This window comes from Loxodonta africana, chromosome 9 (genome assembly GCF_030014295.1).
Source record: "Loxodonta africana isolate mLoxAfr1 chromosome 9, mLoxAfr1.hap2, whole genome shotgun sequence".
NCBI classification, from domain to species: Eukaryota; Metazoa; Chordata; class Mammalia; order Proboscidea; family Elephantidae; genus Loxodonta; species Loxodonta africana.
Window position 1 is genome coordinate 18,078,021 of NC_087350.1, and position 26,209 is coordinate 18,104,229.

Sequence of the window (26,209 nt, forward strand, 5' to 3'; positions counted from 1 at the left end):
CAGAGTGTGGGACAGTGGATGCTGTAGATCACCTTGCAGAAGGTGGTGACCTTGTGTTGAGAGAAATGAGTGGCTATTAGGCTGCATAGGAAGAGCCACTTCCCTGGAGGGCTGCTGAGCCATGGCTTCCAGGGAACACTTAATGAGACAGAACTGAGGAAAAGCTAAACAGTCCTGTTTCTTCTTTTTCCAGGTTCTGAACCACTCTCACAGCATTTCCACCACCTGGCATCTAAGATATCCTGAGGCTTTCTCTAACCTGAACATATAGAATCACAGAATGATAGTACAGGAAAGGGCTTCTATTTCTGACTCTTTTAAAAGCTTAAAAAAATATTGGACCTGAGATGAGTGACTTGTCCAGGGCCACCCAGGACAGAGCTAGGAGCAAAGCACAGTGCTGTCACAGGTAAGTCACCAGCAGTGTCTTGTCAAAATGTGTTCTTGAGAAATTGCAACCAGGTTAGAATAAAAAGAAAGATACTCTTTGTCAGTGAGCATCCCATCTTCAGTTTTCTGTTGTTTTGTAACTTAAGATGTAAATAGTATTAATAGATATTTTTATTGTAATTTTTTGTTAATTATAGTGGACCTGAATTGTTAATAGATCAATAGAAAAATTTTTATATTCGTGAAATGAGAAACGGAAAGGTTAAGCCCACACGGCCATGTAGAGGTGCACATATTCAGGAGGTGCTTCCTTCATGTGGTACTTCCTGCCTGTTATTAAGGGTCACAGGAGTAATTCCCCATACCCACTAACATAGGAAAGCCTTTTCCCAGCTGACTGTTAGGGAGGTGAACATGGGAGCTGACCAGACCTCATGACTCCATTCCTCTTTTCCTACCCCCCAGACTATCCTTCACAATTCTCTGCACCCTGCTAAGAGCAGAAGAAAATGAACACACTTAAGGTAAGTTATTTAGTAACACCTTTTCTTATCTTGTAAATTTCTTTTCTTATGAATCTTACAGATGTTTTAAGTGTCTATACATTAATGTGGGAAAGTAGAAATAGAAATGGTCAGACTCATTCAGGAAAGATACAGAAGAGTAGATGAATAGCAGAGCGTAATGGGCATGTGGATTGACGTGTATCATCTGATAATACAGATTTTCCCAAGTGGAGCTGCAAGTTTATAGTTATACAGTAGAAGGAGTTGCATTGATGAGAAGAATAACCAGAGTGATGCCTCATAGAATCTAAAGACATTGAAGTTTGGAGTAATATCTTTGTTGGTCTTCATATAGGTGACAGTGCAAATCTTTCCAGTACCAACCCTAAAGTAAATGTAGGATGTTGCTTCTCCTTGTTCCTCAGTGAAAGCAGAGAGCGTAGTGCCAAAGCAGGACTTTTGTTGTTGCTGCTCTTAAGAATACACAGCAAAACATACCAGTTCAATAGCTTGTATGTGTACAATTTGGTGACATTGATTACATTCTTCAAGTTGTGCAACGATTCTCACCTTCCTTTTCTGAGTTATTCCTCCCCCATTAACATAAATTCCCTGCCCCCTAAGGTTCCTATCTAATCTTTCAAGTTGGTTTTGTGAATTTGATCCCATGTAGTTAATTCTTAGAAGAGTATAATGTTCAAGGCAGACATTTTCTACAAGTTAAGCTAAACTTTTGTTTGGTTTAGGGAAGACTTCAGGGGGATATTTTTGGTTTAAGGTTTAAAGATTATCTCAGGTCAGTAGAGGAGCCCTGGTGGTGCAATGCTTAAGAGCTATAATTGCTAACCAAAAAATCCACAGTTTGAATCCACCAGCTGCTCCTTGGAAACCCTATGAGGCAGTTCTACTCTGTCCTGTAGGGTCTTTATGAATTGGAATTGACTCTATGGCAACAGGTTTGGTTTGGAGCCCTGGTGGCACAGTGGTTAAGAGCTCAGGCTGCTGACCAGAAGGTTGGCAGTTCACATCTACCAGCTGCTATTTGAAAACCCTATGGGGCCGTTCTACTCTGTTCTGTAGGGTCTCTGTGAGTCAAAATTGAGTGACGGCAGTGGGGTTGGTTTCATTCCATTCAGGTCAGTAGTTTCAGGACTTTTCAGCCAACCCTCATGGCTCCAGGAAGTCTGGAGTTCATGAGAATTTGAAATTCTGTTCTGCATTTTCCCCCTTTTGATCAGAATTCTGCTGTAGAATCTTTGATCAAAATGTTCAGTAATGGTAGCCTGACAACATCTGGCTCTTCTGGTCTCACGGCAAAGGAGGCAGTTGTTCATGGAGGCAATTAGCCACACATTCCATATCCTCATCCTATTCTTGATACTCCTTCCTCTGTTGATCCAGGTGAATAGAGACCAGTTGTGCCTTGGACGACAGCTTGTAAGCTTTTAAGACCCCAGGCTCTATGCATTGAACCAGGAGGCAGAACAGAAGCACTAAACATGTTATTAGGCCGATGACCTGAGATGTCCCATGAAACCATGACCTGAACCTCCAAACCAAGAAACCAAATCCCATGAGGTTTTGGTTGTACATAAGCAGCCTCAGGAGCTACTTTTTTTTTTTGTCTATGTTGTAAATATATCTGTCACACAACTTTTGTCAATTCAACTTTTTACAGATGTACAACTTACTGACAGTAATTAACAATAATTGACTGTGCAACTCTACCCTTAATCAATGCAATATTTCCGTCACCATTAACTACCCTCTTTCCTCTCACTCCTGCCCAGTAATTAACAATAATTGACTGTGCAACTCTACCCTTAATCAATGCAATATTTCCATCACCATTAACTACCCTCTTTCCTCTCACTCCTGCCCCTAGTAACCATAAATAAACTTTGATCTCTATACATTTGTCTTTCCTTGTTTTTTTATATAAGTGAGGTCATATAGTATGTATCCTTTTGTAATTGACTTAGGATAATGCCTTTCAGCTCCTTCCATATTGTAGCATGTATTAAGACTCTGTTTCTTCTACTGGCTGAGTAATATTCCATCATATGTATGTACCACATTTTGTTTATCCATTCATTGTTGGTGGGCATTTAGGTTGTTGCCACCTTTCGGCTATTGTGAATAGTGCTGCAGTGAATAGTGGTGTACAAGCCTCTGCTTTCAAGTCTTCTAGGAGTGGAATTGCAGGGTCATAATGTAGTTCTATGTTTAGTTTTTTGAGGAACCGCCACACTGTTTGCCACAAAGGCTGTACCATTTTACATTCCCACCAGCAGTGGGTAAGGGTTCCAATTTCCCCACATCCTCACCAGCAGTTATCTTTAGTTTTTATCTTAGCCAGTGGGCGTGAAATCTGTAGTTTTGATTTGCATCTGTCTCATGGTTAAATGACACTGAACATCTTTTCATGTATTTGGTGGGCATTTGAATGTCTTCTTCAGTGAAATGTCTACTCAAGTCCTTTGCCATTTTATGATCGGTTTGTCTTTTTGTTGTCGAAGTTTTATATATATTTTGGATATTAGATTCTTGTCGGATATGTGGTTTCTAAAGATATCCTCCCAGTCAGTAGCTTGTCTTTTCACTTTTTGGGGAAAGTCTTTTTTTTTTTTTTTTAAATGTGCTTTACGTAAAAGTTTACAGCACAAATTAGTTTCTTGTTCAAAAATTTATACACAAATTGGTTTGTGACATTGGTTGTAATCCATGTAGTGTATCAGCACTCTCACCATTTCTACCCTTGGTTTCCTGTATCCAATCATCCAGTTTTCCTATCACTTTCTGACTTCTTGGCTTTGCTTTTAGGCAGGTGTTGCCTGTTTGGCCTAGAATACTTGATTGAACTAAAAAGCACTGTCCTGGATTGAAATGTGTCCCCCAGAAGTATGTGTATCAATTTGGCTAGGCCATGATTCCCAGTATTGTGTGATTGTCCGCCATTTTGTCACCTGATGTGATTTTCCTGTATATTATAAATCTTGTCACTATAATGTTAATGAAATGGATTAGCGGCGGTTATGTAGATGAGATCTACAAGGTTAGATTGTATCTTAAGCCAGTCTCTTTTGAGATATAAAAGAGAGAAGCGAGCAGACAGACGGGTACCTCATCCCACCAAGAAAGCAGCACCAGGAGCAGGGTGCGTCCTTTGGACTTGGGTTCCCTGCACCTCAGAAGCTCCTATACCAGGGGAAGATTGATGACAAGGACCTTCCTTCAGAACCAACAGAGAGAGAAAGCCTTCCCCTGGAGATGACGCCATGAATTTGGACTTCTAGCCTACTAGACTGTAAGAATATAAACTTCTGTTTGTTGAAACCATCCACTTTTGGTATTTCTGTTATACCAGCACCAGATAACTGAGACAGGTACATTCCTTATGTGTGCTATTGTTTGTTTTATAGACCTGTTTAATCTTTGGCTGAAAGGTGGACTTCGAGAATGGCTTCAGCTCTGAGTTAGTAAAGTGTGCGGAGGTCGTAGTCTTGGGGGTTCCTCCAGTCTCTGTAAGACCCGTAAGTCTGGTCTTTTTTTTGTGAATTTGAATTTTGTTCTACAATTTTCTCCCATTCTCTCCAGGACCCTCTATTGTGATACCTGTCAGAGCAGTCAGTGGTGGTAGCCAGGTACCATCTCGTTCTTCTGGGGTCATGCTGGTGGAGGCTTGGTTCTTTCTGTCCATTAGTCCTTTGGACTAATATCTTCCTTGTGTCTTTGGTTTTTTTCATTCTCCTTTGTTCTGGACAGGATGGAACCAATAGGTGTATCTTAGGTGGCTGCTTGCAAGCTTTAGGACCCCAGAGGCTACTCACCAAAGTAGGAAGTAGAACATTTTCTTTATGAACTCTGTTATGCCAGTTGACCTAGATGCCCCTCAAGACTGTGGTCCCAGGCCCTCAGCCCCAGTAACTTGGTCCCTCAAAGTGTTTGGATGTATCTAGGAAGCGTCAACGACTTTGCCTTGGTCAAATTGTGCTGACTTCCTCTATATTTTATGTCCTTTCCCTTCAGCAGAGTTAACAGTTGTTTACTATCTAATTAGTGATTTCCCCTCCCTTCCCCTTCCGCCCTCGTAACCATCAAAGAATGTTTTCTTTTGTGTGTAAATCTTTTCTTGGATTTTTATAGTAGTGGTGTCATACAATATTTTTTTTGTTATTGACGTATTTCACTCAGCATAATGGCTTCCAGATTTATCCATGTTGTGAGATGTTTTACAGATTCATCATTGTTGTGTAGTATGCCATTGTATATACATACCATATTTTTTTTTATCCATTCGTCTGTTGATGTACATTTAGGTTGTTTCCATCCTTTTGCTATTGTGAAAAATGTTGCAGTGAACATGAATGTACATATGTCTATTTGCATGACTGCTCTTATTTCTCTAGGATATATTTGTAGGAGTGGGATTGCTGGATCATATAGTATTCCTATTTCTAGCTTTTTAAGGAGGTGCCATATTGTTTTCCATAGTGGTTGTACCCTTTTGCATCCCCACCAGCAGTGCATAAGAGTTCCAATCTCCCCGCAACCTCTCCAACATTTGTTATTTTCTGTGTTTTTTTTTTTTCATTACTGCTAGTAATATTGGAGTGAGATGGTATCTCATTGTAGTTTTGATGTACATTTCTCTAATGGCTAATGATCACAAGCATTTTCTCATGTGTCTGTTAGCTGCCTAAATGTCTTCTTTGGTGAAGTGTCTGTTCATATCTTTGCCTGTTTTTTAATTGGATTATTTGTCGTTTTTGTTGTTGAAGTATTAAAGTATTCTATACATTTTAGAGATTAGAACCTTGATGGATATGTCATAGCCAAAATTTTTTTTCCTAGTCTGTAGGTTCTCTTTTTAACTGTTTTGATGGAGTCTTTTGATGAGCATAAGTGTTTAACTTTTCGGCGCTCCCCAGTTATCTAGTTCATCTTCTGATGTTTGTGCATTGTTAGTTGTGGTTTATATCGTTTTAATGGCAAGTATTAAGGCCCTTGGTGTTGTCTCTGTTTTTCCTTCCATGATCTTTATTATTTTGGGTTTTATATTTAGGTCTTTAATCCATTTTGAGTTAGTTTTTGTGTGTGGCGTGAGGTCTGCATTCTGTTTCATTTTTTTACAAATGGATATCCAATTTTGCCAGCACCATTTGTTAAAAAGACGGTCTTTTCCCCATTTAATGGACTTTGGGACTTTGTGGAAGATCAGGTGACCATAGGTGGATAGATTTATGCCTGGGTTCTTGATTCTGTTCCGCTGGTCTTTGTGTCTGTCATTGTAGCAGTACAGGCTGTTCTGACTCATGTGGCTGTATAGTAGGTTCTGAAATCAGGTGCTGTGAGGCCTCCGACTTTGTTCTTTCTCTTCAGTAATGCTTTGCTTACCCAGAGCCTCTTTTCATATAAAGTTGGCGATTAGTTTTTCCATCTCATTAAAGAATGCTGTTGATTTTTGGATCAGGATTGCATTATATCTTTAGATCACTTTGGTAAGAACTGATATTTTCACAATGTTGAGTGTTTATATCTATGAGCATGGTATGTTTTTTCATTTATGTAGATCTCTTGGCCAAGATGATGGAGTAAAAAAATGGCAGTTCATCTGGCGCCAATGAGTGGGGGCTGGGTGGACCCAAGGTAACAGTGGGCTGCTGGCAATGTAGCCATGACAGTGCCATGTAGGCTGGTGGGATGGGGGCAGGTGGTGTATGGGGCTATGTGGGAGGGAAAAAGAAAAGGAAGACAGAGGGGAAAAAATGGCAGTGCAGTTGGGGCCAGTGGGTGGGGGCAGTGTGGACCAGGACAGCAGTGGGCTGGTGCAGTGGTGGCACTGTATCCATGGCACCACTGCAGGGGCAGTGGGATGGTGGGGGCAGTGGTGTATGGGGCTAGGTGGGAGGGGGAAAGAAAAGGAAGGAAGGAAAAAAGAGAAAAAATGGAAGCACAGTGGGGGCTGGTGAGTAGGGGTGGTGGGTTGGACCTGGAAGCTGGTGGAAGGGGGAAGTAGCGTATGGGGCTACATGGGAGGGAGAACAAAAAGAAAGAAAAAAAAAATGGTAGTGTGGTGAGAGCCAGCAAGTAGGAGTGGAGTGGACCTGGGATGGTGGCGAGCCAGTGGCTTTAACTGAGGTGATGCAGCAGGGATGGCAGAAAGGGGGAAAGGTGGCGTATGGGGCTAGGTGGGAGGGAGAAAGAAAAAGAAAAAAAAACAGCGTGGTGCGGGCAGGGTAGACTCGTCCAGCCAATGGGAAGGGCGGTGAGGTGGTGTACGGGACTAGGTGGAGGGAGAAAGAAAAGAAAGAAGAAAAAAAGGAACAAAAGAAAAAAATGGCAACTTGGTGGGTAGGGCTGGGGCAGACCAGGGCAAATATGAGCCAGTGGCTCCTTAGCTGTGGCAGTGTAGTTGGGGCCAGCTGGAAGGAGGGTGAGGTGGTGTATGGGACTAGGTGGGAGGGAGAAAGAAAGACCAAAAAAATGGCAGTGAGTGCCAGTGGTTGGGGGTGGGGTGAACCTGAGGGTCAGTGGGGAGGGAATTGGCATATGGAGCTAGGTGGGAGGGAGAAAGAAATTAAAAAGAAAGAAAGAAAATGGCAGAATGGTGGGAACCAGCAGGAAAGGGGGGAGGCCCATACAAGGCTTGATGGGAGGGAGAAAGAAAGGGAAGAAAGAAAAAGGAGAAAAAAAAAAATCCACATGGCTGGAGGGGGTGGGGTAGGCCCAGGGGATAAGAAGGGCTCATATTGTGGACCCGGTGGTAGGGGCTGGTGGGTTGGGGGAGGTTCTTCTACTCACCAGAAGGGCGATAGGTGGATAATGTTTCTCTGGTTCCTGGTTGCTCTGTCTCCTGTTGGGGGGGAAAAAAAAGGGAGCCCCATGAAATTACCTTCCCATACTCTCTGTCCGGGTCATTGCTGGCTGTGTTTGAAGATGGCAATGCTATGCCATGTTTGTTAGCAGGAGACTTCCACTCCATATCTTTCCTTGTTTTCTGTTTTCTGTCAGTTTCTTCTTCCATTTGGTGTTTGATCTAGTTCTTTATCCCTTCATTTGATGCTCAAGTTTCCAGGATTAATGATTGTATGTCTTATTTAGGTTTTTGGATCTTCGCTGTACGGGGTTGGCATGGTGCATCTGTCTAGGGGGCCATGTTGGCTCTGCCTCCTTGGTAAAGTCTTTTGATGAACAAGTTTTTAATTTTTACATGGCCCTATTTATTTTGTCTTTTGCTGTTTGTGCTTTTGTTATTATGTTAGATAATATACTGTTAAAAGCTAGGCCTGAAAGCATTGCCCCTGCTTTCTCTGATAAGAATTTTATGGTTTTAATTAGCACATTTAGGCCCTTAATCCATTTTCAATTTGTTTTGATGTATCGTGTGAGGAATGGATCCGGTTTAATTTTTCTTCATGTGGAAATTCAATTTTCCTAGCACCATTTATTTGAAGAGACTCCTTTCTGCATCAGTTAGACTTAGCATCCTTGTCAAAAATCAGTTGACCATAGATGTTTGGGTTTATTTCTGGACTCTAAATTCCATCCCATTGGTCAGTGTGTCTGTTGTTATACCAGTACCAGGCTGTTTTGATTATTGTAGCTGTATAATATGTTTTAAAACCAGGAAGTGTGAGTCTTCTTACTTTGTTCTTCTCTTTCAACATTGCTTTAGCTATTTGGGGCCTCTTGGCCATTCCATATAAAGTTGAGGATTGGTTTTTCTGTCTCTGTAAAGAGGGCTGTTGAAATTTTGATTGCATTGAATCTGTAGATTGCTTTGGGTAGTGTTGACATCTTGACAATATTAAGTCTTCCAGTTCATGATCATGGAATGTCTTTCCGTTTATTTAAGTCTTCTTCAATCTCTTTCATCTGTGTTTTATACTTTTCATTGTATAAGTCTTTGACTTCCCTGGTTAGATTTATTCATAGGTATTTTATTCTCTTAGTTTTTTTTTTATTCTCTTAGATGCTATTGTAATGGAATTGTTTCCTTAATTTCCCTTTCAGATTTCTAACTGCTGGTGTATAAAAACCCAATTTATTTTTATTTGTTGACCTTGTACCCTACAACTTTGCTGAGTTTCTCTATTAGCTGTAGAAGTTTTCTTTTTGACTTTTTGGTGTTTTCTATATATAGATTGTATGATCCACAAATAGAGATAATTTTACTTCTTTTCCAATCTGAGTAATTTTTATTTCTTTTTCTTGTCCTATTGCTCTGGCTTCTAATACAATATTGAATAGAAATGTTGACAGTGAGCACCCTTGTTTTGTTCCCAATTTCAAGGGGAAAGCTCTCAGTCTTTTTTCATTAAATATAATGTTGGCTGTTGGTTTTTCATATATCCCTCATTCATATTGAGGAATTTCCCTTCTATTCCAACCTTCTTTAGGGTTTTCATCAAGAAAGGGTTTTGGATCTTATCAAATGGTTTTTCTGCATCCATAGAGATGATCATGTGGTTCTTTTTCTTTGTTCTATTTTTGTGGTGTATTATGTTGATTGATTTTCTAATGTTTAACCATTCCTGCATTCCTGGAATAAAGCCCACTTGGTCATGGATTCTGTTTGCTAATATTTTTGTTGAGAATTTTTACATCTATTTTCATAAGAGATATTGTAGTTTTCTGTTCCCGTGGTATCTTTGGTTTTGGTATCAGGGTTGTGTTTGCTTCATAGAATGAATTAGGGTGTATCCCTCCCTTTTCTATTTTGTGGAAGAGTTTAAACAGTATTGGCGTCAATTCTTCTCTAAATGATTGGTGGAATTCCCCAGCGAACCCATCTAGTTCTGACCTTTTTTTTTGTTAGGAGGTTTTAATCACTGATTCAATTTCTACACTTCCTATGGATCTCTTGAGACTTTCTGTTTCCTCGAGTCAGTTTGAGTAGATTGTGTGCATCTAAGAATTTGTCCGTTTCATCTAGGTTATCCAGTTCATTGCTGTATAGTTGTTCATAATATTCTGTTATAATTCTCTTTATTTCTATTGGGTCAGATGTAATGTTCCCTCCTTCATTTTTTATTTTGGTTATTTGCATCTTTTCTCCTCTTTTCTTTATCAGGTTAGCTAAAGATGTGTCAATTTTATTGATCTTTTCAAAGAACCAGCTTCTGGTTTTATTCATGCTGATGTTTCTTCGTTTTCAGTTTTATTTATTTCTGCTCTTATCTTTGTTTATTGCCTTTCTTTTGGTAGGTTAAGGCTTAGTTTACTCTTCTCTTTCTAGTTCCTGGAGTTGTCGAGTTAGGCTATTGATTTGGGATCTTTCTTCATGTAGGCATTTACTGCTGTAAGTTCCCCTCAGAGTACTGCTTTCACTGCATCCCATAAGGTTTGGTTTGTTGTCATTTCATTTGACTCTTAAGAAATTTGTGATTTCTCTTTTGATTTCTTCCTTGGCCCACTGGTAGTTTAGTGTGTTGTTTGTTTTCCCTGTGTTTGTGTATTTTCAAAGCTTTTTTTTTTTCTGTTAATGATTTCTAGCTTCATTCCATTGTGATCAGAAAAAAATATTTTGTATGATTTCAGTGTTCTTAAATTTATCAAGACTTGCTTTATGACCTAACATGCGGTCTGTCCTAGAGAATGATCCACGTGCACTGGAGTAGAATGTATATTGTGCTGTTTTGGGGTATTCTATATGTGCCTGTTAAGTCTAGTTGGTTTATAGTGTTATTAAAGTCCTCTGTTCCCTTACTGGTCTTATTTCTAAATATTCTGTCTAATATAGAAAGTGGTGTATTGAAGTCTTCAACTATGATTGTAGTACTATTTATTTCTCCCTTCAATTCTTTCAGCGTTTGCTTTATATATTTCCTTGATGTTGGGTGTATGTATATTTAAGATTGTTAAATTTGCTTGATTAATTGACCCTTTTGTCTCTATATAATGTCTCTTTATCTCTTCTAACAGATTAAAATCTACTTTGTCTGATATTAAGATTGCCACTCTAGCTTTCTTTTGGTTATTATTTGTATGGAATATTTTTTCCATCCTTACACTTTCAACCTATTTGTGTCCTTTGGTTTAAGGTGTATCTCTTATAAACAGCATATAGCTGGATCATGTTTTTTACCCATTCTGCCTCTCTCTGCCTTTTCATTGGAGCATTTAATCCATTTACATTCACAGTAATTACTGAGAAGAAGTGATTTACTTCTACCATTTTGTTATTTTGTGTGTATGTGTGTCTTAAGCCTTCTTTGTTTTTGTTCTTTACTGCTGCTTGCAAAGCAGGACTGTTGTTAATATAGTTTTTCAGGTAAGTAAAACGGATGTTGAGGTAGACATCTTTCTGATCATCCTACCTGATTCAGGGATAAAACCTAGACTAACTGGAGAGGGGGATGAATGGATTTCACACACTTAATGTATAGCTCTCCATAAATATTTCTCTCAAGTACCTGTAATAAACAAGTTACTCAGCAGACAGTTTAAAGTTCTCTTCTCTAGCAAATGTTTCAGTTTCTATTCACACTTCAACCTACTACATAAGACCTTGGTGTCTCTCCTTACATGCCTGTGACCTGTATTCACCAGTGACCTAATTGTAGTCAAATCCAGTGGGTCTTATCTAGACTTTACCTCACTTTACCTTTCAGCAGCACCTGACTGCTCCCTGTTCTGTCCCACTGGAAGGCCTCATCTGTAAGTGTCTGTGACACCTTCCTCTGCCTCTGTCATGCTTTTTGATGTTTCTTCTGTTTTCATTAAGAAAGGAAAGCATCTGTATTACATACAAGCTGTTAACTTTAGCACATGTTGCTTCCTTTAGAACACCTTGGTAGCTCAGTAGACAGTTGTTGACAGTAGTCAGAAGAGCAGGAAATAGAAGAAAAGGGAATGGGTCATACCTTCAAAGCCTGAATGTCATACTGAGAAAATGGGAATTTAATCGTGCAGAGGTGAGGAGACACTGAGGTGGTGTCTACATGAAAGAGACATTCGTTACCTCATTAGCATTTAGATGGATTACTCAAGTAATGTGGAAGATGTGCATGAGTAGGTGAAGAAAGAGGTAGGCAGACAGAAAGGCATTTTAACAGTTCGTGGCTCTTGCCCTTTCTCGTGGCTTCTCACAAATTTCCACTCCTTCTTGCTATTCTTCCAGACTTATTTCATCTGGTTTTAACAATTTGTTAGTTCTTCCAAATCTGGCTCTTCAACCTGGACATCTGCCCACTTTTTGGACCAGTGCTATCCAAAAGTATTTTTGCAGTGATGGAAATGTTCTGTAGCTGTCTTATCCAAAGTGGTAGTCACTAGCCACATGTGGCTGTTGAGTACTTGAAATTTGTCTAATGTGACTGGGGAACCGGATTTTTAATTAATTTAAATGTTCTCATGTGGCTAGAGGCTACCATATTGGACAATGTAGCTTTAGACTCAACATTTCTCTGTAACTGTCTTAACAGGCATCTCCAGCTCAACTGATTCAAAGTAAAAGTTACCATTTACAGACCTTCCCAAACAAATTCTCCTCATTCCCTATTAGATGAGAAAACTCCACTCAGCCAGTGCCCAAGCCACAGGAGTGGGATTCCTCTTCAATGTCTCTGTCTTTCTCTTTCTTTCACACTCAGCTCCTGCCACATCTAGTCTATAATCTCGTCTTGCTACTTTTGCTATTTGTATAGCTCAGAGATAACAGCAATATAATATTGTTCGACCTAATGCTTTTTAAATTCATGCCTTCTGTTACCATCAAAAGTTCATGTTCTCTGGAGTGAACTGTTGAAATGCCTTTCTATCTGCCTACCTCTTTCTTCACCTACTCATGCACATCTTCCACTTTACTTGAGTAATCCATCTAAATGCTAATGAGGTAACGAATGTCTCTTTCATGCAGACATCACCTCAGTGTCTCCTCACCTCTACACGATTAAATTCCCGTTTTCTCAGTATGACATTCAGGCTTTGAAGGTATGACCCATTCCCTTTTCTTCTATTTCCTGCTCTTCTGACTTCTATCAATAACTATCTAGTGAGCTACCAAGATGTTCTAAAGGAAGCAACATGTGTTATAGTTAACAGCTTATATACAATACAAATACTTTCCTTTCTTAATGAAGTCCACAATCTAATGGGAAATGTGACATTAACACATTTCAGTATGTAACTGTATTCTGAAACAAAACCAAAACTCATTTAGTTTTTTAAACACATCTACTGTTCCTGACTTTGCCTCATATCATGTTCTCATGCCTGGATTGACCTTTGTTCCCTTTGCCTGGCTCTTCATTCATGATCTATATACTGAGCAGCCCTGGATACCCCATGAAGGAAACGGTTGCTCTTATCTTTCTTCTGGTCTCTGTCTGAGCTAACTGTCCCTCCTCTTCTGAGTCCTCACAAACCCCAGTCTTACCCCTGTCTGCATTTCATATATTGGTGGGAATTATCTGATAGGTGTTTCTTTCTGCAGTTAGATAGCTTCAAGTCTGGGACCACCTTCTGTTCATTTTTATAGCCTTAGTTCCCAGCCTTCAGACTCTCTACTTGGGGTTGTTGATTAAACTCTAACGTGAATGAAAGATTATTCCCTCTGAATACAGCTGGGCCGCTGAAAGAATTAGAGTTTCCATTTTTCTTCTCTTAAACACCACCTTGTTTCACAAAAGGTAGAGCCTATGCCATTATTTTTGTCATCTCTCCCAGAGACATGTGCACCCTTGTACTACCCATGACTAGGCCTGCTCAATGAAGGACTCTCCAAGGGCAGTTTATAATCACCTGACTTTCGTCTTTCTGCTTCCGCTAACACATTGTCATTTAGACTTCTAGTCATTAAGACCATATCTCCTCTAGACTGTGTATGCTTATAAGAAGCACAAACTTCTGTGGATAAGTATACTCCCCTTGTAGGGGATAATACACAGGACATAATAGAAAAACATGAAGATTTCTTCCTCTTACATAAGAAACAATTACCTCATACTGAAGGAATTACCTGATTAATCATTTGCATTTCATCAAGATTTGCAATTTGTCTGAAAAAAGGACAACTTAACAATGTAGACACAGTGGATAAGAGGTGGATGGTTGAAAAGGGTAGACATTGTGTCAGAACTAAGAAATGGGAGGGATTTAAATGGTTGCAGTGTGGGGAGGTTACTCCAGTTTGAGAGAACATGATGAAGTGGAGTAAAGACACACAGGGTCCAGTAAGAATCTTTGCCTGTTACAATTTGGGCTTCTTCTTGGGGAATGAATGTCTTAGACCTCTAGTGCTGCTATAATAGAAACACCAAAAGTAGATGGCTTTAACAAACAAGTTTATTCTCCCACAGTTTAGTAGGCTAGAAGTCTAAATTCAGGGCATCAGGTCCAGGGGAAGGCTTTCTCTGTTGGTTCTGGAGGAACGTCCTTGTCAGTCTTCACTGGACTAGGAGCTTCTCAGGCACACGGACCCCCAGGTCCAAAGAACGTGCTCTGCTCCTGGCGCTATTTTCATGATGGTATGAGGTCCCCTGTGTCTCTCTGCCCTCCTCTCTCTTTTATATCTCAAAAGAGATTGGCTCAAGACACAATCCAATCTTGTAGAGTGAGTCCTGCCTCATTGACATAACTGCTGCTGATCCCATCTCATCAACATCATAGAGATAAGATTTATGACACATAGGAAAATCACATCAGATGACAAAATGATGGACAGTCACATGATACTGGGAATCACGGACTTGCCAAGTTAACAGAAATTTTTGGACGAAACAGTTGATCCATTACATTCCACCTGTTGGCCCCCCAAAATTCATGTCCTTGCCACATGTAAAACATATTCACCCCATCACATCATAACAGAAGTGTTAATTCATTAAGACTTAATTCATTAAGTCCAAAATGGAAACATTCCTCTTCATCTGTAAAATCTAGCATACAGATTATTTGCTTCCAAAGGTACTATGGTACAATAGGCAGATACAAGCTAGACATTTCCATTACAAATGGGAGAAACTGGAGGGAAAGAAGGGATAAAGGCACCAACCAAGTAAGCAGAACACATTACATTAGCCCTCAAGGGTTGAAAATAATCCTCTGCTCTCTGATACCATTTACACAACGGCCCTGCCCTCCAGACTCTAGGTATTGGCCACACTTTCCGAATTCTGAGCGGGGGCCCCTAGGCCCTAGGCTTCCACTCTGCCTTCCAGGCCCACTGGGATAGCAGCTCTGCTCCCTTGCATTTGGACAGCCCCATTTTAATCCATCTGAGGGGTGACTCCATACTTTGAGACCACAGAGATATGGCCCTACTGTGAGACTGAAGCAGCTAGTCTTCTGTGTTCCTTGTCTCTTCAGCTTCAACTTCCTGGTTTCTTGGTCTCTCAGCCCTTCAGACCTCACCACTTGAGTGCCCTGCTGGGGCAAGTGTTCCAAAGTTCTTTAACTCCACTGATAAGTACCTGGAGGCACCCCACTCCACCAGTAATCTTTGGCTGGAAGGCAGTCAGCTGTCTTGCACTGTGGGTTGGCAAACCTAGCTTCACCAGTAAGTGCTTGGAGGCACCCCACTCTGCCAGGAAGCCTCCTGTGCAAAGGCACTCAGCTCTCACTCCGTAGGTTGGTTCCAGCACCGTCTCGTGCTGGTCTCCTGGCTCTGCTGCTGCCAGTTCTCTGCTGCCGCCGTTCTCTGCTGCTTCGTTTTGCTGTCTGTACTGTCTCCAGTGTAACATCTCTCCTCATTTCCTTCTGAGTCCTCTATCCATTCATAGTTACAAAACCACTTCCACATTTTAGGTATCTGTTAGAGTAGCACCCCACTCTCAGTACCAACTTCTGTGTTAGTCATCTAGTACTGCTATAACAAAAATACTGTAAATAGATGGCTTTAACAAACAGAAGTTTATTCTCTCACAGCCTAGTAGACTAGAAGTCCCAATTCAGGGTTTCAGCTCCAGGGGAGGCCTTTCTCACTCTGTTGGCTCTGGAGGAAGGTCCTTGTCATCAGTCTTCCACTGGAGTAGAAGCTTCTGAGGTGCAGGGATCCCAGGTCCAAAAGATGGGCTCTGCTCCTGGTGCTGCTTTCTCGGCGGTATGAGGTCCCCGTGCCTCTCTACTCACTTCTCTCTTTTATATTTCAAAAGAAATTGGCTCAAGATACAACCCAGTCTTGTAGATTGAGTCCTGCCTCATTAGCATAACTGTTGCTAATCTCATCAACATCATAGAGACAGGATTTACAACACATAGGAAAATCACATCAGATGACAAAATGATAGACGATTACACAATACTGGGAATTATGGACTAGCCAAATTGACAAACATTTTGGGGCGACTTCATACCACCACGAAAGCAGCACCAGGTGCAAAACACATCCTTTGGACCCAGGGTCCCTGCATCTGAGAAGCTCCTAGTCCAGGGGAAGATTGATGACAAGGATTTTCCTCCAGCGCTGACAGAGAGAGAAAGCCTCCCCCTGGAACCAATGCCCTGAGTTTGGACTTGGAGCCTACTAGACTGTGAGAAAATAAATTTCTCTTTGTTAAAGCCATCTACTTGTGATATTCTGTTATAGCAGCACTACATAACTAAGACAGGGAAAAAAGAGAAATGGGGATGGTGATACATGTTAGGATCAGACAAGGAGTTCTTGGATGCCATCTGAGAGGTTTGGTGTCATAAATTCTAATGTATAATATGGACAGAAATTCATGTGATAAAAGTAGTTTTGCTTTTTTATCTGGAAGTACTGAGAATGTGGAAGTCATGACAGGGGAAGTAAGAGTCAAGATGATTCCAGAGTCTTTTTTAACAAAAGGGCTATTCTAGAATTAGATGAGGTTTGAGATTATACTTCATTTCCCTATTTTTTTCAAGTCATGTATATTTTTTTGTGAATCACTTTTTTTGCTCATTTTAAAGGCTTTTTAACTGTTAAAGAATTTATTCTTTTTTTCTGATACATGTGGCAGATATACTTCCCTGTTTCATTTATCTTTGGACTTTTTTTGTTTGCTAGATGGAATTCTTTCATTTTTACGTGTCATTTTGAGAAATTTAAATAATAGGGAAAGGTACACAGGAATATTGTAATGAACATCAGCTATAGAGATTTCGTCATATTTTCCCTTGTACACAGTCAGTCTGTCAGTTTGTTGTACTGTGGGGGCTTGTGTGTTGCTGGGATGCTGGAAACTATGCCACTGATACTCAAAATACCAGCAGGATCACCCATGGTGAACAGGATTCAGCTGAGCTTCCAGATGAAGACAGACTAAGAAGGACCTGGTGGTCTACTTCTGAAAAAATCAACCAGTGAAAATGGATATGAACAGGCACTTCACTAAAGAAGACATTCAGGTACCTAACAGATACATGAGAAAATGCTCACGATCATCAGCCATTAGACAGATACAAATCAAAACTACACTGAGATTCCATCTCACTCCAGCAAGGCTGGCAGTAATCCAAGAAACACAAAATAAGAAATGTTGGAGAGATTGTGGAGAGACTGGAACACGTATACATTGCTGGTGGGAATGTAAAATGGTACAACAACTTTGGAAATCAATTTGGCACTTCCTTAAAAAGCTAGAAATAGAACTACCTTACGATCCAGCAGTCCCACACCTTGGAATATATCCTAGAGAAATAGAAGCCCTTACACAAACAGATACATGCACACCCATGTTCATTGTAGTACTGTTCACAATAGCAAAAAGATTAAAGCAACTAAGGTGTGCATCAGTGGCTGAATGGATAAATATGGTATATTCATACAGTGGAGTACTACACATCAATAAAGAACAACGATGAATCTGTGAAACATTTCATAACGTGGAGGAATCTGCAAGGCATTACTCTGAGTGAAATTAGCTGCAAAAGGACAAATATTGTACAAGACTACTATTATAAGAACTTGAGAAATAGTTTAAATGGAGAAGAAAATATTCTTTGATGGTTATGAGAGGAGGGAGTGGGGTATTCACTAATCAGATAGTAGACAAGAGCTAATTTAGGTGAAGGGAAAGACAACACACAATAAAGGAGGGGTCAGTACAACTGGACTTAACCAAAAGCAAAGAAGTTTCCTGAATAAACTGAATGCTTCAAAGGCCAGTGTAGCAGGGGCGGGGGTTTGGGGACCATGGTTTCAAGGGACATCTAGGTCAACTGGCATAATAAAACCTGTTAAGAAAACATTCTGCATCCCACATTGGAGACTGACATCTCGGGTCTTAAATGTTAGCAAGTGGCCATCAATTGGTCTTAACCCACCTGGAGCAAAGGAGAATGAAGAACACCAAACACACAAGGTAGTTATGAGCTCAAGAGACAGAAAGGGCCACAGAAACCAGAGACTACATCAGCATGAGACCAGAATAACTAGATGGTGCCTGGCTATAACCGATGACTGCCCTACCAGGGAACATAACAGAGAACCCCTGAGGGAGCAGGAGAACAATCGAATGTAGACCTCAAATTCTCATAAAAAGACCAGACTTAATGGTCTGACTGAGAGTAGAAGGACCCTGGAGGTCCTGGTCCCTAGACCTTCTGTTAGCCCAAGACAGGCACCATTCCCAAGCCAACTCTTCAGACAGGGATTGGACTGGACTATAAGATAGAAAACGATACTGGTGAAGAGCAAGGTTCTTGGATCAGGTAGACACATGAGACTATGTGGGCAGCTCTTGTCTGGAGAAGAGATGAGAAGGCAGAGGGCATCAGAAGCTGGCTGAATGGACATGGGAATACAGGATGGAGGGAAAGAATGTGCTGTCTCATTAGGGGGAGAGCAACTAGGAGTACATAGAAAGGTGTATATAAATTTTTGTATGAGAGACAGACTTGATTTGTAAACTTTCACTTAAACCCAGACTTTCACTTAAAGCACAATAAAAAAAAAATCAACCAGTGAAAACTTAAGGAATAGCAGTGGAATATTGCCTGATGTATTGCCAGAAGATGAGCGCCTCAGGCTGGAAGGCACTGAAAAGATGACTGGGAAAGAGCTGACTCCCCAAAGAGGAGTCAACCTTAATGACATGGATGGAGTCAAGCTTTTGGGACCTTCATCTGCTGATGTGGCACAACTCAAAATGAGAACAAACAGCTACAAACATCCATTAATAACTGGAATGTGGAATATAAGTATGAATCTAGGAAAATTGGAAATTGTTAAAAATGAAATGGAATGCATAAGATTGACACCGTAGGCATTAGTGAGCTGAAATGGACTGGTATTTGCCATTTTGAATCAATCATATAGTCTACTATGCCAGGAATGACAAATTGAAGAAGAAAGGTGTCACATTCATCATCAAAAAGAACATTTCAGGATCTATCTTTAAGTATAACACTGCCAGTGATAGAATAATATTCATGTGCCTACAAGGAAGACCAGTTAATACGATTATTATTCAAATTTATGCAAAAAACCACTAAGGCCGAAGATGAAGAAATTGAAGATTTTTACCAATTTCTGCAGTCTGAAATTGATCAGACACGCAATCAATATGCATTGATAACTACTGGCAATTGGAATGAGAAAGTTGGAAACAGAAGAAGAATAGGTAGTTGGAAAATATGGCCTTGGTGATAGAAACGACGCTGGAGTTGGCATGATAGAATTTTGCAAGACCAGTGATTTCTTCACTGCAGATACCTTTTTTCAACAACATAAATGGCGACTGTACACTTGGACAGAAACCCTGGTGGTGTAGTGGTTAAATGCTACGGCTGCTAACCAAAGGGTCGGCAGTTCGAATCCACCAGGCGCTCCTTGGAAACTCTATGGGGCAGTTCTACACCGTCCTATAGGGTCTCTATGAGTCGGAATCGACTCGACGGCACTGGGTTTGGTTTTTTTGTATACACTTGGACCTCGCCAGATGGAATACATAGGAACCAAATTGACTACATCTGTGGAAAGAAACAATGGAAAAGCTCAGTATCATCAGTTAGAACAAGGCCAGGGGCAGACTGTGGAACAGACCATCAAATGCTCATTTGCAAGTTCAAGTTGAAACTGAAGAAAATTAGAACAAGTCCATGAGAGTACAAGTATGACCTTGAGTATATCCCACCTGAATTTAGAGACCATCTCAAGAATAGATTTGGCACCTCGAACACTAATGATCGAAGACCAAACGAATTGTGGAATGACATTAAGGACTTCATACATAAAGAAAGCAAGAGGTCATTAAAAAGACAGGAGAGAAAGAAAAGACCTAAATGGATGTCAGAAAAGACTCTGAAACTTGCTCTTGAATGTCGAATAGCTAAAGCAAAAGGAAAATATGATGAAGTAAAAGAGCTGAATAGATTTCAAAGGGTGGTTGGAGAAGACAAAGTAAAGTATTATAATGACCTGTGGAAAGACCTAGAGTCAGAAAACCAAAAGGGAAGAATACACTCAGCATTTCTCAAGCTGAAAGAAGTGAAGAAAAACTTCAAGCCTCCATTTGCAATATTGAAGGATTCCACGGGGAAGATATTAAACGACACAGGAAGCATCAAAAGAAGATGGAAAGGATATAGAGTCATCGTATCAAAAAGAATTGGTTGACATTCAACATGTCAGGAGGTAACGTATGATCAGGAACCCATGGTACTGAAGGAAGAGGTCCAAGCCGTACTGAGAGCACTGGTGAAAAACAAGGCTTCAGGAATTGACAGAATGCACGTTGAGATGTTTCAGCAAATGGATGCAGTGCTGGAAGTGCTTACTCGTCTATGCCAAGAAATTTGGAAGACACTTGGCCAACTAACTGGGAGAGATCCATATTTGTACCCATTCCAAGGAAAGGTGATCCAACAAAATGTGGAGATTACCGAACAATATCATTAATATCACACACCAGTAAAATTTTGCTTAAAGATCATACAAAAGGTGTAATCTTTATGGAAGCAGACTGCCACATCTTTCTCCCAGAGCGGCTGGCGGGTTCGAACCTCTAGCCTTTAGGCTTGCAGCTGAGCGCTTTAACCACTGTGCCACAAGGACTCCAGTTTATAGATAGCATTGTTCAGATGTTTTCCCATATTGACCTTTCGTCTAGTTCTGTCCATTTTTTAATGAAAGTGAGGATATTGAAATCTTCAGCTATTAGTATTGAATTGTCTGTTTCTCTCTCCAGTTCTGTCAGCTTTTGCTTCATATATATTAAAAGCCCTGTTTTTAGGCACATGTATATTTATAATTCTTTTATCTTCTTGTTATATTGACCCTTTTATCATTATAAAATTCCTTCTTTGTCTCTTGTAACAATTTTTGTCTTAAAGTCTATTTTGTCTCATATTAGTGTAGCTACTCCAGCTATCTTTTGGTTACCATTTGCATGATATATCTATTATCAGCTCTTTACTTTCATCATATTTGTATCTTTGAATGTAAAGTATCTCAGTTTTATGAGAGCATACAGTTTGATCACTTTTCTTTGTTCTGACAATCTATCTTTCAATTGGAGTGTTACACATTAACATTTAACATATTTACTGATAAAAAACCAGTGCCGTTGAGTCGATTCCGTCTTTCTGATAAGGTTGCATTTATTTATGTGTTCTGTTTGGGCAGTTCTGCTCTGTCCTACAGGGTCGCTATGGTTTGGAATCAGCTCCATGGCCGTAGGTATATGTTGTATGTGGGTATTTCGGTATTTGTTTCCTATACGTGTTATGTCTCTTTTTCTTTATTGTTCTTCTATTTATTGCTCCATTTCCATCTTTTGTCTTAAATCAGTACTTTATAGAATACCATTTTAATTCCCTTGTCATGTCTTCTCCTCTCTTTTTTTCCATTTTTTTCTTAGTGGTCTCCTTGAGGTTTACAATTAACATCGTAACCATAACAGTCTCATTCAGATTACCAACTTAATTTCAATAGTATACAAAAACTTTTCTCCTGCATAGCTCCATCCCCCTCTCTTTTCTGCTGTTATTGTCACCCAAAGTACATTTTTATATGTTGTATATGAGTCGGAATAAACTCGATGGCAGCGGGTTTGGGTTTTTTTTTTTTTTGGTTTTGTGCCTGTCCACAGAGATTCATAGTTACTACTTTATGCAATTGTCTTAAAGTCATATTGGAGAAAAAAAGAGTTAACCAGCATACTTCTGTGTTTTCCTGTGTAGTTATTTTATTTATGTAATGTTCTTTATTTCTTCATGTGGATTCCAGTCATTGTCTAATGTCCCTTCATTTCAGCCTGAAGGACTCCCTTAACATTTCTTAGGGCAGGTATGCTAGAGATAAAGTCTCTCGGTTTTTATTTCTATGGGAATGTGTTCGTTTCTTTTTCATTTCTCAAGAATAATTTCTCTGGATATTGAAATCTTGGTTGATAGGCTTTTTCTTTTAGCACTTTGAATATATAATCCCACTGTCTCCTTCCTCCATGGTTTTTGATGAGAAATCAGCTGTTAATCTTATTTAGGATCCTTTGTAAATGATGAGTCACTTCTCTGTTGCTGCTTTCAAGATTCTTCCTTTGTCATTAGCTTTTGACAGTATGATTATGATGTTTCTAAGTACGAATCTTTGAGGTTATCCTGTTGGGAGTTCATTGATATTCTTGGATGTGTAAATTGTTTGTCATCAAATTTGGAAGTTTTCAGCAATTATTTCTTCAAATATTCTCTCTTTCCCCTCCTTTTGCGACTCCCAGTATGTGTAAGTTCATATACTTGATGATGTCCCACAGGTCTCTAAGGCATTGTTCATTTTTCTTCATTATTTTTTATCTTTCTGTTCCTCAGCCTGGATAATCTCAATGGATTTATAGTCAAGTTTACTGAATCTTTTTGCTGCCTACTCAGATCTGCTATTGACCCACATCAGTGAATTTTTCATGTTAAATATTGCAGTTTTCTACTGCAGAATTTTTTATTGGTTCTTTTTTTTTAGAATTTCTCTCTTTATTGGTATTCTTGATTTGATGAGAAGATTGTTCTCATACTTTAGTTCTTTAGATATGATTTTCTTTAATTCTTTGAACATATTTAGAATAATTAGAATAGCTGATTTAAACTCTTTGCCTGGACTTCCTCAGGGACAGTTTCATACATAATTTCTTTTTTACCTGTGTATGGCCCATACTTTCTTGTTTCTTCGCATGTCTCACAATTATTTGTTAAAAACTGAACATTTTCAATAACAATGTGGCAGCTCTGGAAATCAGAATCTCCTTTCTCTGCAAGGGTAGTTGTTATTTCTTTAGTTACTTTACCTAATTCTGTAGCATCTTCAGTCATGTGTGGCCACAGATGTTTGTTTAGTTAGATTTGTGATCAGCTAATAATTGGACAGAGATTTCTTTAAATTCCTGTAACCAATAAATCTTCCAGTCTGTACCAAGAGACTCTGTTTTTATTGGGGCACTCCTTCAGTAGTCATCCTGGTACTTTATAATTCTGCATTAGCCTTCACTTTCTTCTTACACAGAGCATTAACGTAAGCAAGAGGTGGCAGTTTAGGGCTTTCTCAGGTCTTTCCTCAGCATGCATACAGTCCTGAGCATGTCCCCAGCCTTCCTGAATCCCAGGAATATGCCTAAGCTTTTCAAAACCTCTGTGGATTGCTCATTCTCAAAATTTCCTTTTTAAAATTTTTGGTTAGATTGTTGTTTGCCATATGGTTTTCTACTGCCTCAGGCAGCCATGATATTAAACAATTGCGTATTTTTTCTTTTGACTAACGTGCTCTGGAGTCGATGCCATTTACCATGGATGAGCACTAAGTCAGGCCAAATAAAGACACTTTTGTGTAATGACATTTCTCTGGGACTGGGGCTGATCATCTGATGACGCTTCAGCCTAGGCAGGCACTGTGAATTTGAGTCTCAGGGTTGACTTAGAAAAGAGGAAGATGGGTCTGGGCAGTCTTTGGTACTGGCAACTTTTGCCCTCCCCCTGCTGCAGTGGGATTCCACCAGTGCCTTCAGGCTATGTGTTTTGAGGACTTTCAAACCTTACAGATTTAAATGTTTTGTTCTGTGGTAGAGAAAGGCAATCTGAGTCTGGATGGATTTAGGCAGTGACTGTTCTTTCCCTCCTCTACCCACCATTATGGAGGTTAGGGGAAACCCTCCTCTGCATTTTCCCCAATCCTCTCTGTGACATCTAGGTTGGGTCCATGGTGGAAAATCCCACAGGAGGATGGAAATCCTCTTATGTGTGCAGCCCCTCAGGGACTTCACACTCACACTAGTTCACAGTTGGCCTTTAGCAAGTTATTAAAATTTGTCTAATTTTATCTTCCTGTTGGTTTATATGAAGTTCAGTGGTGTCTGCTCTAGGTAAGAAAACGAGTAGGCCCTAAAGATTTTAGGTTGATTGGTTGCAATGCAATGTCAGTTCCCTGATAGATTCAAGAAAATCATTAATTTTCAGTTTGCCCAGCTTCTTTCATCTTGTAAAGGTGTTAGTATTGCTCTTTTCAACTCTCTGCATCACTGAACTAAAACCCAAAACCACATGATTTTAATTTTTTCTAATTTGATGAGACCTACAGTCTGTTTTTTTTAATGTGCAAAGTGTACCAAAAAATAATTTATATAGTAGTTATCCTATATATGTCAGTTAGTCAAGTTGGTTAATTATAGCCCTGAAATCTTCTATATTAACAATCAGCAAACTTTTTCTGTAACTGTCAAATCATGGGCTTTGTGGGCCATGTGATCACTGTTGCACCTTCTGAATACTGTAGCAGCCTAGATGATACATAAACAAACAAACATGGCTGTGTTCCAGTATATTATTTACAAAAAACAGAGTTTAGATTTAGCCTTTAGGCTGTAGTTTGGTGACTTGTTCTATATTCCAGTTAATTTTTGAAATCTGCTTCTCCTATGAGTTATTGAGACACTTATGTTAAAATCCTTAATTATAATTGTGGATATGTCTGTCTCATTTCTGACAACCCTTTTTTTTATATGTTTAGAACTGCGTTATCAGGTGCTTACAAATTTAGGTTGTTATATCTTGTTCAAAGGACCATTTTATCATTATAAACTATCATAATTCTTTCTTACCTTAAAATCTACTCTTCCTGGTTAGTGTTTTCATTCTTTTACTTTAAATATGCATATATCTCTACATATAAAATGTGGTTTTTTGCTTTGTTTACATGCACTCAGACTCTGTTTTCTTTAATTGGATTATTTAGTCCAGAGTTTAGCATATTCATTTCTTTATATAGAGTCAGGTAGTGTGTGATGGAAATACTCATCTCTGCTGCTTTGCAAAAGCAGCCATAGAAAATACGTAAATGACTAGACATGAATGTGTCCCAATAAAATTTTACTTATGAAAACACCAGCAAGGTGGATTTTCCCCCAGTTCAGTTTGCTGACCCATGTCCTAGAGTATGCACAGGTAGTCTCTTGGGATGTGGGATGAAAATTGTAGAAAGTTTATTTACATATTTTTATCTTTTGCTAAAAAAATTTTTAAAACAAAAATTTTACTAATATACTTAACAGCGCATGCATATAACTCATTAATATGTTACAATCATTTTTACTGATTGCATACTTTCAAAGTATAAGATGAAATTAGGTCCAAAATAGGCATCCTTTATAATCATTTGCTTACAGAAAACATGATAAAAATAGTTTTCATGAGTACTTGTATTTTCTGTGACACCTAAACAGAAATGTGCTGTTACAGGCATCAGTGTCATTCAAGGACGTGGCTGTGGAGCTGACCCAGGAGGAATGGCAGCACATGGGTCCTGCTCAGAGGACCCTGTACAGAGACGTGATGCTGGAGAACTACAGCCACCTTGTCTCAGTGGGTGAGCATATAAGCATAACTTACCCACATAATTCCCTATAGAAAGCATTTCCTTTTTAATTGTCAGTACACATGAACACTTTAATGTTTTTAGGCCTTTCAGTCAGGAGTCTAAAGTGTCTGAACCCTTTTGAGGACTAGAACTTTCTAGTTTGTGTTATCAGCTCCTTAATGAGAAATTCAAATGAGCACCTTCAGGATGCTGCTTCTGAAACTGTATCTTCTTCTGCTTTTGGATACCGAAAGCTCATTTTCCTGGCCTCAGTTGTCGGTTGTTCTCTGTTTATAGGGTGCTGCATTTTCAAACCTGAAGTGGTCTTCAGGTTGGAGCAAGGAAAAGAACCTTGGTTCTTAGAGGGAGAATTCTCCAACCAGAGCTACCCAGGTGAGTTTCTGAGCACTGCCAGACAGAATCCTGCAGTGTGGTAGAGGGATAGTTAGACTTTAGAAGTTCACCTTAGTGGTGAACTGCATTGTTTTTCAAGACTTTTTTTAGAAGGCTCAACGACACTAAAACCACCAATCGAAGTAAAAGATTGATTAACTTGACTACATTGAAA

General features: G+C 39.5%; 1 protein-coding gene across 3 annotated transcripts in view; it reads left to right on the plus strand.

Moving 5' to 3' along the window:
- ZNF510 (zinc finger protein 510) overlaps positions 1-26,209 on the plus strand; it is a 94,861-nt gene that overhangs the window by 60,942 nt on the left and 7,710 nt on the right. For 2 of the 3 annotated variants that reach the window (XM_064291117.1, XM_023544673.2), the window contains exons 2-5: positions 194-409; positions 856-914; positions 25,524-25,650; positions 25,939-26,034. In XM_064291117.1, the coding sequence (XP_064147187.1) occupies positions 900-914; positions 25,524-25,650; positions 25,939-26,034 (238 nt within the window). In that variant the 5' untranslated portion in view covers positions 194-409; positions 856-899. Of the gene's footprint in view, positions 1-193; positions 410-855; positions 915-17,078; positions 17,491-25,523; positions 25,651-25,938; positions 26,035-26,209 lie in introns of those variants that run through there. The other variant, XM_064291115.1, reaches the window with a different exon arrangement.